Below are 14,740 nucleotides of genomic sequence, written 5' to 3'. Positions count from 1 at the left end.
TAATGTGGCATTTAATGTGTGCTTGTGTGTGTGTGTGTGTTGACAATAAAGTACAGTGGTACCTCGGGTTGAGTACCCAATCCGTTCTGGGGTGCCGTTCGCACCCCGAAAAGTACTCAACCCGAATGGTGCTTTAGCGCATGCGTGAAGCGCTGATAGAGTGCTTCTGCGCATGCGCAAAGCACACAGAACACTTCTGCGCATGCACGCACGGCGGAACCCGGAAGTAAACACTTCCGGGTCCGCCGAGTACGCAACCCGCAGCGTACTCAACCCGCAGCGTACTCAACCCAAGGTATGACTGTACATATGTTGTGACTTTTCGTATAAAGCAATATACAAATCTAATAAATTAAATTGAGTCTACTAACAACGTAAAGCGTTCACTGCAATGTTATGATTTAAAGACTTTCTTGCCATCATTATCTGCTTCCCTATTTTGGGAACAAACTGCAGTGGTATCGTTACATTCTCGTCCTGTTAGCAAGTATGATTTTAGATCAATGACATCATTTAAGACTTCAGATTCAGCTTTGAAAATTAGTAATTCCAATAATTGCTCAGCTTCTTTCTTATTTCAAAAAACTCTAAGACTTGTGGAGGTTTGCATTCCTCTTGTAGGTCAGTGCCAAATACTTGAACATTCACAATAATTGAGAATTGAACAAGGGGAGAAAGAAAGATTTGTCCCCACTGTGTAGGCCAGTCTCTCCCAACTTAGTGCTCTTCAAGTGTTTTGGACTACAAACAACCCCCATCCAAACAATAGTCCAAAATGAAAGAGGGTGCCAGGTTGATGAAGGTTATTGTGGGATGCTCTTATTATAGGGTGGCAATGACCAGGGCCAGAATAATCCTGGTCAGGCCACACAGGCCCTAAAGTAGCCAGAGGAACTCCATTTTCAAAATCTCTCTGTCTCTGATAAGTAAACCAGACAGCACTTTGCACACAGGCACAGCATGTTTGCACATCTAATGCAAAGATCTAACCACACACAGCACTTCTGAGAAATTCTAGCAAACTAGACAGGGCCTGTTTCAACCCACTGTCAGAGGATGTAGCCCTGCCACAAAACCGCAGTTACACGTGTATGAAAGTACCAGGTACATAACGCCACTTAGTGGAGTTAGGTAAATGACTTTGCATCTTGGGGTGCTCTCTCTTGATTGGTTGATGAAGTACTGCAGAAAGGCTGGCCTTCACTCTGTCAAAAAGGTATAAAAGCACTCTGTGTATGCCCATGGGTCGGGCAGAATGAGAAACTCATTCTCACTGCCACCATTTATTGCAATAAATGTTTTAATAAATCTGTTTTATAATATGTACAACTGCCTGAGATTTCGTCTGGTCAATTTGGGAAGCCAGTCATCCACCTTACATTTCTGGTGCCGTGCGTGACTCGGATGAGGGCATTTCCCTGAACCAGAGGCAGTCCCCTTTTGCCCCACTGGACAGGGCGCAGATTCCTAACGGCGCCTCTGGTCTGGTGCACACCGGCAGACTTTTTCCGGAGGATCAGAGGTGGCCCTTGAGTTTCTGTGCCCTGGACGAAGAGGCAAAAGGACCGAGGTTGGAAGGGAAGAACAGGAAAAGCCGGCTGGGGTAAGTAGAAAGGGAAAAGGTACCTTGAAGGGAATTGGCCCCCTTTAATGAGGGGAAGGGAGATCCTGATCACATCTCCAGCGTGTTGGTAGTACTCAGTTAATCAGAGGTCAACTGGGAAAACCAGGCGCTTTGGGTAAGAGGCAAAGGGAGGAGGAAAATGTGTATGTTAGTAGTCAGTAGGGAGGAGGTCCCCTGACAAATAGACATTTAGGAAACAAGGAAAAACTGGGAGGTAGAGTGTGGTAAAGTGTCCAATGCATGGTATGTGTGGCAAAGTTTGCAGTGCATGCTCTGGTTGAATGAGGGGATACTTTACAGGGCCATAAATGGGAGGAGTATGGTCAAGAGGAGGGAAAAATGTGATTTCCCTAGAATTCATGGTAGATAAATTCAGAATGTCATAAAAGAAATTTAATTTACAAGTCCTGCCAACAACAAGTTCAGAGAAAAAGGGTGGCGCAAACCAGTATTCCCCCCCCCCAGAGAGAAGAAAGGCATTTTGAGAAAGAAGATGAAGAGAAAGGCAGTGGTTAAACAGCAACAAATAATGGCTCAAGGACCAGTGAGGAACCAGAAGGGGTTCAAAGGTCACTGGTGAAGGTCAGTTGCTAGGACGGAGATGTCTCGGTCAATGTAAAAGAGGAAGGAAGAGTGTTCGGAGAAAGATGGGACAAGGGGGTCCCAGCAGAAGAGAGTTCGTCGGTTTGGCAGGCATGGCAAAGAGCCATGGTCAAGGTGACTTAAGAGTTACCTGCATCTGGACTTTGTTATAAATATAGGCACCCAGTATTCTGCTTTTAAATATCCTTGAAACAGCCCCCCCCAAAAAAAAAACCAAAAGAAGCATCAGACTGATTTTATGCCTAAAAGGGCTGTACAAACAGACAGCGGAGGATTGGTTCAGAAAAATCATCTCTGCAACCTTTAGAATGCTATTCACCATACTAGAAATGAGGCTACCCCCCCCCACAGGAAACTGACAAAATGCCAGTAACGGTGCTCAGAAAATGTTTTCATATGCTTCAGCTGGCTTCAAAAGAAAAGAAAAGAAAAAAATCATGTACTTAAGTAGTTCACAACGCAAGAGACAATAGATTTTATTTGAACAATTATAATCTTTTCCCCAAGTCCTGTTGTAGCTGTGCAGACTTTAGTTTTTGGGGAAACTTACAAGAATGGGGAAAAAAGAGACATTTGAGTCCTTCTAAAAGCAAACTACGTTTAAAGGGTTTTACCCTCCTACCTGCAACCCCATTTCATATGTTTTTGTGACAGCAACGTTGGAAAATTTGTAGAACTGCATATTTTAATGAAATGAATGTTTATCAACTAAAGAATTCAGGATAAGGTAGAAGGAAGTTATACTGAATGGAGATTTGTGTGTAAAGACATTGTCTGTTTGAATCTAACACTACCATTGGAAGACAGGCTGCGAAAAATCTCAAGCAGTCTCTCAAACCTCCGGCAGAGATGTGTGGCGTAACCCCCCTTATTTGGTTACACAAGCGATTCTGCATGATTTGTATTTGCACAACTTGCTTTCTCCTGCAACCTGCACTTAGAGACTGTGGCTGTGCCTGGCTGGTGTTGCCATTTCGGACATTCTATTGTGTGACATTGTGTGACCAAGACCGTTGCTGTGAAAGTAGGGAGAAAAAGATGTTATGCTTTGGAGGTCCACGTTTCAGCTTACAAAAACACTACTGCTCTAAATGCTTTGACTTTAAAAAATTTTATGTCTCACGGAAACAGCCCGTTGCTACAAAGCAGCTGTAAGTTTTTTCTTCTTCTAGAAACCACAAGACTTTGCATAATTTGAAAAACAGGCTTCAGTATCCTAGCAGAACTCAGCCGTCGGCAGCTGGATGGGAGGCAAATACGGATTTAAAGGACCCCTCCTTAACCCTGCACATGCATGAAGTTCTGTGGAAGGAAAGAGAAACCACGGGGAGATCCTGAAAGATGGACCAGACGTGGAATCCTGTTGCAAGCCTTGTGAAATTCGGCAAAGACTGCTGTAAGGCACTGCTGCTATATCCCAGAGATGACTTCTGTGTGCCAGACACACCTCAATGTCCAATACGTGGGACGCACTACCTCGGAGAGTTTGGTGGTGGACTAACCAGCAAGAAGTTCTAAAACAGCAGCGGCAGCTACAAGGACAATCTCTCTCTCCCCCCCCCCTTTGTTTTTTATCTACAGGAAATCACTCGAGCGAAGAGCGTGTAGCCTTGCGGAGCCTGACACGATGGTTCCAGCCTGACGCTAGCGAGTCCCTGAGTGAATCCTTGAAGGAAGGGAGACGAGACCCTCTTCATTCCTAGGTGGTGAGGTATCCATTCCATCCGGTGAAAGTGCCTGAGATGACCCCCTGGATCCACACCCTGCTGTACCTAATCAGGAGTGGGTACCCAGCGCACGGTGCACCAGTTTCCCCTTGCAGCGTCTGACCGGCAAAAGACGCCCAGCGCATGGGAAACCGAAGTAGCCCCTGCTGTGACACTCCGGACGCTGTCACTCGACGCACGGGTTGAGGAATGTCCATCTTATGCAGCACCAAACATCAAGGAGACAAGGAGATGCAGTAAATCTTAGACCCTTATATATGTATGTATGTATGTATATTTGTATGGGAGGCATCAATTGAGTGGGACCCACAGTAGAAGTCTACCTGCCCCCAAAGCAGTATCCTTAATTTGGAAGGAAGGGCAGTGTACCTGCCTCACTTGAGCGAACAGACCCAAAACAGTTTCAGAAATTGGACCATGGAAAATTATGGGAAGGGTTCCAGCAACTCCCTAGGTCATACAGACATGGGGTGGGTTCCAGCAACTCCCTAGGTCATACAGATATGGGGAGGGTTCCAGCAACTCCCTAGATGATACAGGGCTATAGCTGGGTTGGGGATGTAACTGGAAGAAGTTGGCCAGGTGCACCCCTCAGTTCTGGCTTTGGAAATGATGGTAGCCCACTGATGTCTAATGTAAGCCTCTCCTGACTCTGGCAAACTGGAACAATAGCCATTCTTTCTGTAGCCAAATGCTCAGCTAGGACAAACCTCCAATTGTTATATATATATATATATTCCTGGCCTTTAGAACTGTGTAGGAACTTTTGAAACCCACTGATTTGCATTGAAGCCCAGTACTGAGCTGAGAGAGAACTGTGTATTTTCCTGCTGACATAAAGTTTTGGAAACAGTGGCTAAAGCCCCTTGGCTTTTAGATTTCCAGCAACTATAGTATCCTAGTATCTCTGAAGACTAGTGTGGCCATTATAGATTCATGGCCCACCTGAGAGAAAGAACCCTTTGTTGCCAAAAGTCTGTATTGCGATTTTTTTGTTGTGCCTCAAATGGAAATGCAATGTAGTAGAAAGTGGCACTTGTGCTTCGACAAAAATGATGTTTGTATAATGCAAATATGTGTTCCCAGTTAGGTCTAACACGAAGGCTAAAAACTTCAACAGAAAATGCTTAGGAGTTATGGAAATAGATTAATCAAAAGCTGAACCAGGCTTAAATTCAGCAAGCATTTTTACTCTGCTTTATAGCATCAAGCTGAAGCAGGAAAAAAAAAAAACTTTCATGGTTATTTTACACTGACAGTTCTGCAGACTGAATGCCTTAATCTACAGGCTCTCAGAGTTTGTGTATAGCCCTATGAATTAGCTGATGGTGTCTATCCTAACAATGAATTATCCTTTCCCCCTTAGGAAAGTTTCCAACCCCATGTGTATGTGTGGTAGCATTTGTTGTGTATTGAGTCAAAGGATTTTATATCTGTATTCTTATTGTCTGTATTTGCATTAGGATAAAGTAACTGCCTTTTGGTTCCAGAGGGTACAGCTACTATTGGTTCATTTAAGCTGCTGTATTTGGATCCTCTGTCTTATTGGTTCCCTCCAAAAGGCAGCACTGTGATTGCCTGATATTGTTCCCTCCAAAATGTATCCCTTCCTAGCCAGTCCCCTGTCCCTATAAATGTAGCCTTCCTGCCCTCACAGTCAGTCTTGTTCACTTTAATAAAGAGCTGTTACTAGAGAACTGTCTCCAGCATGTTTTGTCAAGAGAGCTGAAATCACAAACCCCACGTCACAACAACTGGCGACGAAGGTGGGATCCGGGATGCTGAGGAGCGGTTAAACACAACCCTGCCTCAGAGTCCGGATTGCAGCTGAGAACAAGACTCACTGGCCAGCTGAGAAGACGACCCTGCCCGCTAGGACAATGGAGAGTCCAAGGGTATTGGAGCCCTTCCAGCCATCAGAGCCCCACACCTGGGAAGACTACGTCGAACGCTTCGAGTTCTTTGCAGTGGCTCAAGGGATCACCGATGCCAGCAAAAGAAGGGCCACATTCCTGAGCTACTGTGGGCCCGAGACCTTCAAGCTGGCCAAGGCATTACTTGCTCCAGCGAAGCTGAGTGAGACATCTCTCAAAGATATTCTTGCCTGCCTAACAAGCCACTTGGCGCCTACTGAGACCAAGATGGCCCGGCGGATGGAGTTCCATAAGAGGCAGCAGCATGCTGGGGAGTCTGTATCCGCATTTCTGGCTGAACTCCGGAAGCTCGCTCAGCACTGCGGCTTCCAAAATCTGGAAGAGACTCTCCTGGATCGTTTTATTGGTGGTCTGAGCAGCAAGAAAGCCAGAAGACGCATCGTGGCTAAAGAAGAGGTTACCCTTGCTTCAGCCTTGAAGGAGGCCACCGCCACGGAGAATTATGAAAGAGAGGAGCTTGATGCCAGTCGCAAGGCCACTAAGCCACAGATAGAAGTTGCGCATGCCATGGACGAGCTAGAGGCTACTCCGAGCCAGAGCCCAGTCCGTGGGGTTGAGTTGGTGCGTCAGGCCTGCACAGTGCACAAAGATCGCCGAGGCAGTTGCCCAGGTTGTGGCGGAAACCATGAGCGGAAGAGTTGTCGTTTCAGGGATGCTATGTGCCGGACGTGCGGAAAGACGGGTCACATTGCCAGGGTCTGTAGATCGGCGGCGTCGGGAGCGACAGGAGCACCTAGACTGGAGCATCGCAGACCGCCCACAGCACCTCGTTTTCTAAAGGACTGCCACTACGTAACGGAGATCAACGGGAGGGCCGTGCAGTTTCCAGCGCAAGGCAAGGCACACGTCAAGGTGAAGATTGAGGGTCAGCAGTGCGACATGGAGGTGGACTCCGGATCTGCATTCACCATCGTGTCGGACCAGACTGCGAAGACATTCTTCCCCAGGGGTAAGTTGCCCCCTCTGGAGCCCTTCCCGGCAACCTTGCAGTCGTACTCAGCAGGCCGCATCCATGTTATGGGAATGTGTGCCGTGAGAGTACAGTTCCGGGACAAACAGGCTGTACTCAAACTGGTGATTGCGAAGGGCAGTCGCCCCAGTCTCCTGGGCACTGACTGGTTCCCCGCCCTGGGACTGAGTATCTCAGGGCTTAATTCAATCCAAACCTGCCCTGAGATGAGCGAGGCATTATGCAAGGAATTTGCTGGTCTCTTTAATGGAAAACTGGGTTGTTATAAAGGGCCCCCAGTTGACTTTGAGTTGGACCCCGGGGTGGCCCCAATCCGACTCAAACCAAGGCGAGTGCCATTTGCACTGCAACCCAAGATCGAGGCAGAGCTGGATAAATTGGTCAAGCAGGGAGTTCTCTCACCCGTGGACTCTGCTAAGTGGGAGACTCCAATCGTCACACCCCTTAAAGCAAATGGGGAAGTCAGGATATGTGCAGATTACAAATGTACTATCAATAAGGCACTCAGGGGAAACTCATACCCCATTCCAGTCGTATCACATCTGTTGGCTAAACTGGCTGGGGGCAAGGTGTTCGCCAAAATTGACCTGGCACAAGCTTACCAACAGCTGCCAGTAACCCCACAATCAGCGGAAGCACAGACTATTGTCACACATAAAGGGGCGTTCAGAGTTAACAGATTACAGTTCGGAGTTTGTGTGGCCCCAGGGATTTTTCAAGGGCTCATGGAACGCCTGTTAAGGGGTCTGCCGGGGGTCTTGCCATTTTTTGATGATGTTTTGATTGCTGGAAAAGACCCACAGGAACTGGTTGCGCGTGTCCGTGCAGTGTTGCTCAAGTTCAAGGAGGTGGGGTTGCAACTGAAAAAAGAAAAATGCAGTTTTGGGGTGCCAACTGTGGATTTCTTGGGGTTTAAAATTGATGCATCAGGCATCCACCCCACAGATGCTAAGATTAAGGCCATCATCGAGGCACCACGACCACAGAACAAGACGGAGTTGCAGTCATTCCTGGGACTTATTAACTTTTATCATTCATTCTTACCCCAGAAAGCTTCGGTAGCTGAACCATTACATAGACTTTTGCAGAAAAAGACTGTGTGGCGATGGGGGCGGGAGCAGCAGAAGGCTTTTGACTCCTTGCGAGAAATGCTGAGTAGCAGGAGCGTCCTTGCTCATTATGATGAGTCGAAGCCTCTGGTCCTGGCATGTGATGCCTCTCAATACGGCCTGGGGGCTGTGCTGAGTCATAGGGAACCGGATGGGTCGGAAAAGCCCATCTCTTTCTATTCCCGTACGTTGTCACCCACGGAGCGCAACTATGCTCAAATTGATAAAGAGGCACTAGCAATTGTGTCAGGAATCAAAAAGTTCTATGATTATTTGTACGGTCGCCATTTCTCCATTGAAACGGACCACAAACCACTGTTAGGGTTGTTCAACCCAAACAAACAAACGCCACAAATTCTCTCCCCCAGAATGTTGCGTTGGTCAATATTCCTGAATGGGTTCCAGTACACCTTGACCCATGTGCCGGGGAAACAGTTGTGCCACGCTGATGCGCTGAGTCGATTGCCCCTTCCTGGCGGGAGCAATGAGGATCCTGCTCCGGCGGAGCACATTATGATGCTAGAAACACTTCCGGGGGCTCCTGTAACAGCTACTGATATAGCTGAGAAAACGAGGAAAGATGCTGTTCTCTCCCGTGTGCTCACTTGGGTGGGGAGGGGGTGGCCAGGTGGTCCGCATGAAGAAAAATTCAGGCCTTATGCGACAAGGCAGCACGAATTGTCCATGCATAAGGGTTGTCTCCTATGGGGAGATAGGGTGATCATCCCAGCACCACTGAGAAACAGGGTTCTTGAGACGCTTCACATGGGACACCCAGGAATGGTCAGGATGAAGTCGCTAGCCCGATGTTATGTGTGGTGGCCTGGAATGGACCAGAACATAGAACAATGGGTACGAACATGCAAGGCATGCCAAGAGGTGCGGCCAGAAGTGGCCAGAGCACCAGTCCACTGGTGGGAGCAGTCCAGGACTCCCTGGAGCCGGCTGCACATAGATTTTGCTGGGCCATTCCAAGGGAAGGTCTTCTTGGTTATCGTTGATGCATATTCCAAATGGTTAGAAGTGGCGATGGTCCCTAGCATGGCATCAGCTGCCGTAATCAAGGTGTTGAGGCAGCTGTTTGCAACCCACGGGTTACCTGAGACCATTGTATCAGATAATGGGGCAGCTTTTGTATCCCAAGAATTCAGGGCATTCTTGGCTGATAACTTCATAAGAGGGGTCACATCCGCGCCCTTTCACCCATCCTCCAATGGGCAGGCTGAGCGCATGGTACGAACAGCCAAAGAATCCATTGCGCGCTTAATGGAGGGTAACTGGTCGGCTCGCATTGCACGAATGTTATTTTTGCAGCATGCGACACCGTGTACTGCGACGGGCAAGTCGCCAGCCGAGCTGCTCTTAGGTAGAAGACTGGTAACGGTGCTGGATTATGTCCACCCAGATAAAATGCCAAACCATAATTCAAGAGCAACCCCCCAGGATGAGACTGACACAACAAGGTATCTCGCCCCTGAAGATCTGGTCTGGGTGAGGAACTATTCACGAGGTCCGCGGTGGGTGGCCGGTGTGATCACCCGGGCTAGTGGACCTGTGTCCTATTATGTGACCTTGGAAAATGGGCAAGTTTGGAAGAGACATATAGATCAGCTGAGGCGCCGGGCGCTCAGCAGGGAGGAGTCAGATAATTCATCCCTGGCTAATGACGCACAGCTGCAAGACCAGAGTGAAGATGGCCCAGAGGTGCCAGGGGCTTCAGCAAATGAACCAGGGTCTGCTAGTCCTCAGGATGACGAGGTACAGGTAGGGGACCCTGAGATGTCTGGGACTCCATCTGTTCCTGACGAAACCCCTATAGCAGCCCCTCCACCACAGGTAACACCCAATCCAGAACCTGCAACACCTGTTGTCAGGAGATCAGGTAGAAGTTGTAGGACCCCACAGTACCTGAGGGATTACGTCTGCTGTGCTCACTAGGGGGGGAGGGGTGTTGTGTATTGAGTCAAAGGATTTTATATCTGTATTCTTATTGTCTGTATTTGCATTAGGATAAAGTAACTGCCTTTTGGTTCCAGAGGGTACAGCTACTATTGGTTCATTTAAGCTGCTGTATTTGGATCCTCTGTCTTATTGGTTCCCTCCAAAAGGCAGCACTGTGATTGCCTGATATTGTTCCCTCCAAAATGTATCCCTTCCTAGCCAGTCCCCTGTCCCTATAAATGTAGCCTTCCTGCCCTCACAGTCAGTCTTGTTCACTTTAATAAAGAGCTGTTACTAGAGAACTGTCTCCAGCATGTTTTGTCAAGAGAGCTGAAATCACAAACCCCACGTCACAACAGCATTTTTAAGAAACTGCTTAGTAATGCACGTTATTCACAAGTTTTAGAAACACTAGCTTGTATACCTTAAGTTAAGAAGTTTCAAAATGAAGGTCTGAATGTGCCAGGTAACAAAATTTAGGTCTGTTTGTAAAATATTTTGCTATTTGATTTAAGAAAAGCAATGTACTATGTCTTTAATGACTGCTAGTTCCTGATCACAGCCGGAGGTTCCTGGAACCTTTTTAGTTCTGGTGACACTAAGAAACATTTAACAGCCTTGGTCAGGTATTTTAACTGTTCAGTAGAAAAGGCAGCCCCCACCACGAAGTTATCTATCTGCCTTGCACTATTTCCCTGGAAGTCAAAAACCTAACATTTGAGCAAGCTTCCAGTTAGCCTTCTTCTGCCCTACATACTTCTTTGAAGCCCAGCAATCTTCTGAGGGCTCTGAAGTCTCTCAATAAAAAAGCATGAGGTTTTGGCCAGACTCTCAGGACTAGACGCAGCTGGCCAGGTAGCCCTTCTGAACTCCTCCTGCTGTGTGTACATCAATCAGGCTCAACGCGTGGTGACCGATATTGGACGGATCAGGGAACTAACATCGGTATACAACCAGAGTAAACGTGTTGAGAGTGATGTTAAAAACATTAAGAAGCAGGCTGATCTGTACCACAAGGTTAGCCTAGACGGTGAAGGTCTGCCCAGTGTATGGAGTTAGATTAGTTCTTGGCTCCCAGGTTGGTCATAGTTAAAAGAGATTCTGCTCATAATATTAATTTTCTTTCTTATTGTCTTAGCCCTATGCAGAACCTTGGTCTGTATAAACCTTCTGGTAACCCTTCTGAGACAAGCTGAATAACAAGCCTGGGAAAAGTCAGCAGAAGCTTCCTCACTTACTTTGCTCTCTGTTGCCCATCCTTTGGCCTAACATTGGAGCATGGGAAGCTGCTGGCTCCTCTGTAGAATCATAGAGTTGGAAGAGACCACAAGGGCCATCTAGTCCAACCCTCTACCAAGCAGGAAACACCAGGAAACACTGTAGTGTGTTGGGTCAATCAAATGGAGATGCAGAAACACACCTGTTCTTCATCTCCATATTGAAGAGGAGGGAATATAGGGTGGCAATGACCAGGGCCAGAATAATCCTGGTCAGGCCACACAGGCCCTAAAGTAGCCAGAGGAACTCCATTTTCAAAATCTCTCTGTCTCTGATAAGTAAACCAGACAGCACTTTGCACACAGGCACAGCATGTTTGCACATCTAATGCAAAGATCTAACCACACACAGCACTTCTGAGAAATTCTAGCAAACTAGACAGGGCCTGTTTCAACCCACTGTCAGAGGATGTAGCCCTGCCACAAAACCGCAGTTACACGTGTATGAAAGTACCAGGTACATAACGCCACTTAGTGGAGTTAGGTAAATGACTTTGCATCTTGGGGTGCTCTCTCTTGATTGGTTGATGAAGTACTGCAGAAAGGCTGGCCTTCACTCTGTCAAAAAGGTATAAAAGCACTCTGTGTATGCCCATGGGTCGGGCAGAATGAGAAACTCATTCTCACTGCCACCATTTATTGCAATAAATGTTTTAATAAATCTGTTTTATAATATGTACAACTGCCTGAGATTTCGTCTGGTCAATTTGGGAAGCCAGTCATCCACCTTACATTATGTCTTTATGTGAAGCGTACCCTTTTCTCATAATTGTTCACTGCCTTTTCTAATTATTTAATTATATTATGTCTGAGCTCCTTTATTCTTCTTACATGCTTGAAGTGTTCTACAGCTTTCTTCAAAATCAGACTTTGTTCTAACAAATTAAAACCTTGTTCCTAATTCATTTCTAACCTTTTATAAACGTGTTGCTCCGAAACATTTGAACTTCAAGGTGAGCTATATAAGTGTTTCTTGCCTCTGAAGTTTTCCTGCAGCTCAGGGACTTAAAAAACAAAAATATATGCTTCAGATAACAATAAGCATGCCTCTAAAAATTACATAGACATTTTAAAATTGCCTTTTGTCTAAAGCCACAGTACTTGTTTGCTTTGATAGTTCTCAAATTCTTCAGTCAAACTTCTGTTCTCAACACTTTGCATGTGTACTCCTCCCATGCCCTGTTTTGTTCCTTGATGGTATATAATCCTCAAGAAAGTACACATAGTATTACTGTTCATTAGCTGCACTGAGCCATCACTGTACATGACACATTACAAGCTGTTCAACAGCAGAGCAGATGCAGAAGGCGGTGGCCTCTCTTTCCTTAGCAGTTTTTAGGCCAGCCTTACCAGGCAGCAGCATGAAACAACCTACTTCAGGGGCACTATAAGGTGGGGTTCAGCAAAGTCAGGAACTGGTCTCTGAATAGTGCAGCAAGACTTCTTTAAGTGCTGGCCCTGGTGGGCTGCGCTCCGGGCAACAAAACGTCTCAGGCCATCACTGGTTGGAAGAAAGCGGCTAGCTGCTTGCCTGGAAGGAATTTTTACTAACCTTAGGCAAGTGGGCAAGTTGTTCATGATGAAGGTGATGTTTGTTCACCCTCAGTCTGCCATGGGCAGGGTACAGAGGGGCCTCCTGTAGTCTCATTCCAGTGCTTTACCACTAAACTGGAAATGCCAGGAGAAGTGTAAACATGGCAAGACAGTATGGGTTGGGGTGGCAAACCAGCGGTGTTCCTTCCTCTCTGTAGAAAATGCCACCCATGCATTGGCTCTGATTCTCCTCCGCATCATTTCCAGGGACCAGTCTTCTTCTTTGGCGATTACTCGTACCTGAGTAAGATTGTCTTCCACGAACATGGTCTTAACAGTGAGTCCGTAAGTGACTGTGGAGGCCAATTCTGGATCCACACATCGTTCCACAGTGGGAACATAGGTTTCCGGGTGGGAGTTGATCATGGTGAGGGTTTGCCAAACGTGCCTTCCTCTTAGCACGTTTCTCCCTTTCATCCTGAGTTTGAGCGTCTCCGAAGTCCATGACACCTTAGGTAAAGGCTGTTCTCCAATTGGAGCGCTCGCATGGACCAGTGGAGGCAGGTTCGTTAGGGGGAATGAGGCACTCCCCACCTACCCATCTGCCCCCCAGGCCAGCTCCTAACTGCCTTCCTTCCTACTTACAACCAGTCCAGAGGGTTGGCACTGCCTGCCAGCTTCCTCCTCTTCGGTGTCAGGGTTGTCGGTTGTAGAATTCAGCAGGAAGGAGAATGGGGACAAAACTAGAGTTCATTGGCTCTGTTTGTCACTGGCTCTGCACCCAGCAACTGTTGTAGGGCAGAAGACAGGGAGGACTCGCCACTGGTGTGAGCAGGTGGCGGTGTGAGCAGATGGTGGACTGTCAATATGGACCATGATTTATATGAAGAGCCATTAAAGCCTTCTTGCAGACATTCCCCCCCACAAACTTGCAATTCATGTTCCATTTCCATCCATCTTCTCTTAAATGACTAGTGTATTTTTCTTTGAAGAGATGAGAAGCTGGAGAGAAATCTTGTGGGTTTGGCTGAGCTCCCTTCTTCACATGCCTGATGATTTCCACATTGCTTCAACGGGCTCCATTCTCTCTTGAATTCAAGCCCACATTTCCAGTACGGATCTGAACTGCGTCCAGTTTCTCAAGTGGTACGAGAGCAGCTTTTTCACCAGGATGCCGAAAGGTGCAGGGAAAGTCCATGCTCTTGCTGAAGCCCTGGACCAATTTGGGCAGCGATTCCTAGCAGGCTCTTGAGGATGTGGTTTGATGCAGAGATGGGGGAACAATTAGATCCAGGTGATATTCCATACCAGTCAGGGCCAGTAGTTTCTCAGTAGTGTCTTGCCCTCTCAACATTGCTCAAGCCGAAGTGCATTATCTTTGAGAAATATCTCGTATCCAATTTCATTATGCTGACTGATTATGCAAGATACTTTTCTCCATGCTCCAGCTGTTGCTGCTAAAAAGTGCTGGTGCAAAGAACACATCCTGGCTTATGGGATGTCACGTGCATTCCCACTGTTTGCTTGGAATGACATGAGATTAGTCGCTCTCCATATCTACCCTATTATCTGTTATGTTGTCTTTTATGAAATACAGTACTCCATTTTGATGTGTTCTTCCCCAATGCAGCTTTGATCCAAACTTGGGGGGGGGGAGAACAACCTAGCCGCGTTTTAAGCCGGTAATACCGTACATACACGGCCCCAGTTGGCCATTGAGATGCAAGTGTGGTGGAAGGAAAAATGTAAGCCATTAAAGCAGCATGGATTCCTGGCAGCGTTCCCCGTTCCCAATGACCCTGACACTTAAGCTTCAAGGGCATGTTGACTTTGGACTCTTCGAGCCTAATTCCTGACATGATTAATCACGAGGCACACATAAACATTTTCACTCCTGAAAGTATGTCGGGAGCTGGCATGACCTCCTGTCTCATCCTGGCTGAGCAAAGAAAGAGGCCACAAGATCTCCTTCCAAGCAAGAGCCAGGCGCCTATCCCTGGTTCAGTCTAGCAAAGCCCAGGA

At 47.1% G+C, this 14,740-nt stretch overlaps 1 protein-coding gene across 1 annotated transcript; it reads left to right on the top strand.

Annotated features, from left to right (window-relative positions):
- Window positions 1-826: 826 nt before the first annotated feature.
- LOC132591650 (uncharacterized protein K02A2.6-like) lies at window positions 827-13,970 on the top strand. Its single transcript, XM_060271042.1, has 2 exons — window positions 827-9,669; window positions 13,819-13,970. The coding sequence occupies exons 1-2, from the start codon at window positions 5,835-5,837 to the stop codon at window positions 13,968-13,970; spliced, it is 3,987 nt and encodes a 1,328-aa protein (XP_060127025.1). The 5' UTR covers window positions 827-5,834.
- The last annotated feature ends 770 nt before the right edge of the window (window positions 13,971-14,740 follow it).

This window comes from Zootoca vivipara, chromosome 2, assembly GCF_963506605.1.
Source record: "Zootoca vivipara chromosome 2, rZooViv1.1, whole genome shotgun sequence".
Lineage (NCBI taxonomy): Eukaryota > Metazoa > Chordata > Lepidosauria > Squamata > Lacertidae > Zootoca > Zootoca vivipara.
This window is presented reverse-complemented; position numbering and strand designations above follow the sequence as displayed.

Coding starts and splice junctions, on each gene's coding strand:
- LOC132591650 (XM_060271042.1), top strand. CDS start 5,835: ATGGAGAGTCCAAGGGTATTGGAGCCCTTCCAGCCATCAGAGCCCCAC. Junction 9,670..13,818: donor CCAGAGTGAAGATGGCCCAG/AGGTGCCAGGGG, acceptor CTTGAATTCAAG/CCCACATTTCCAGTACGGAT.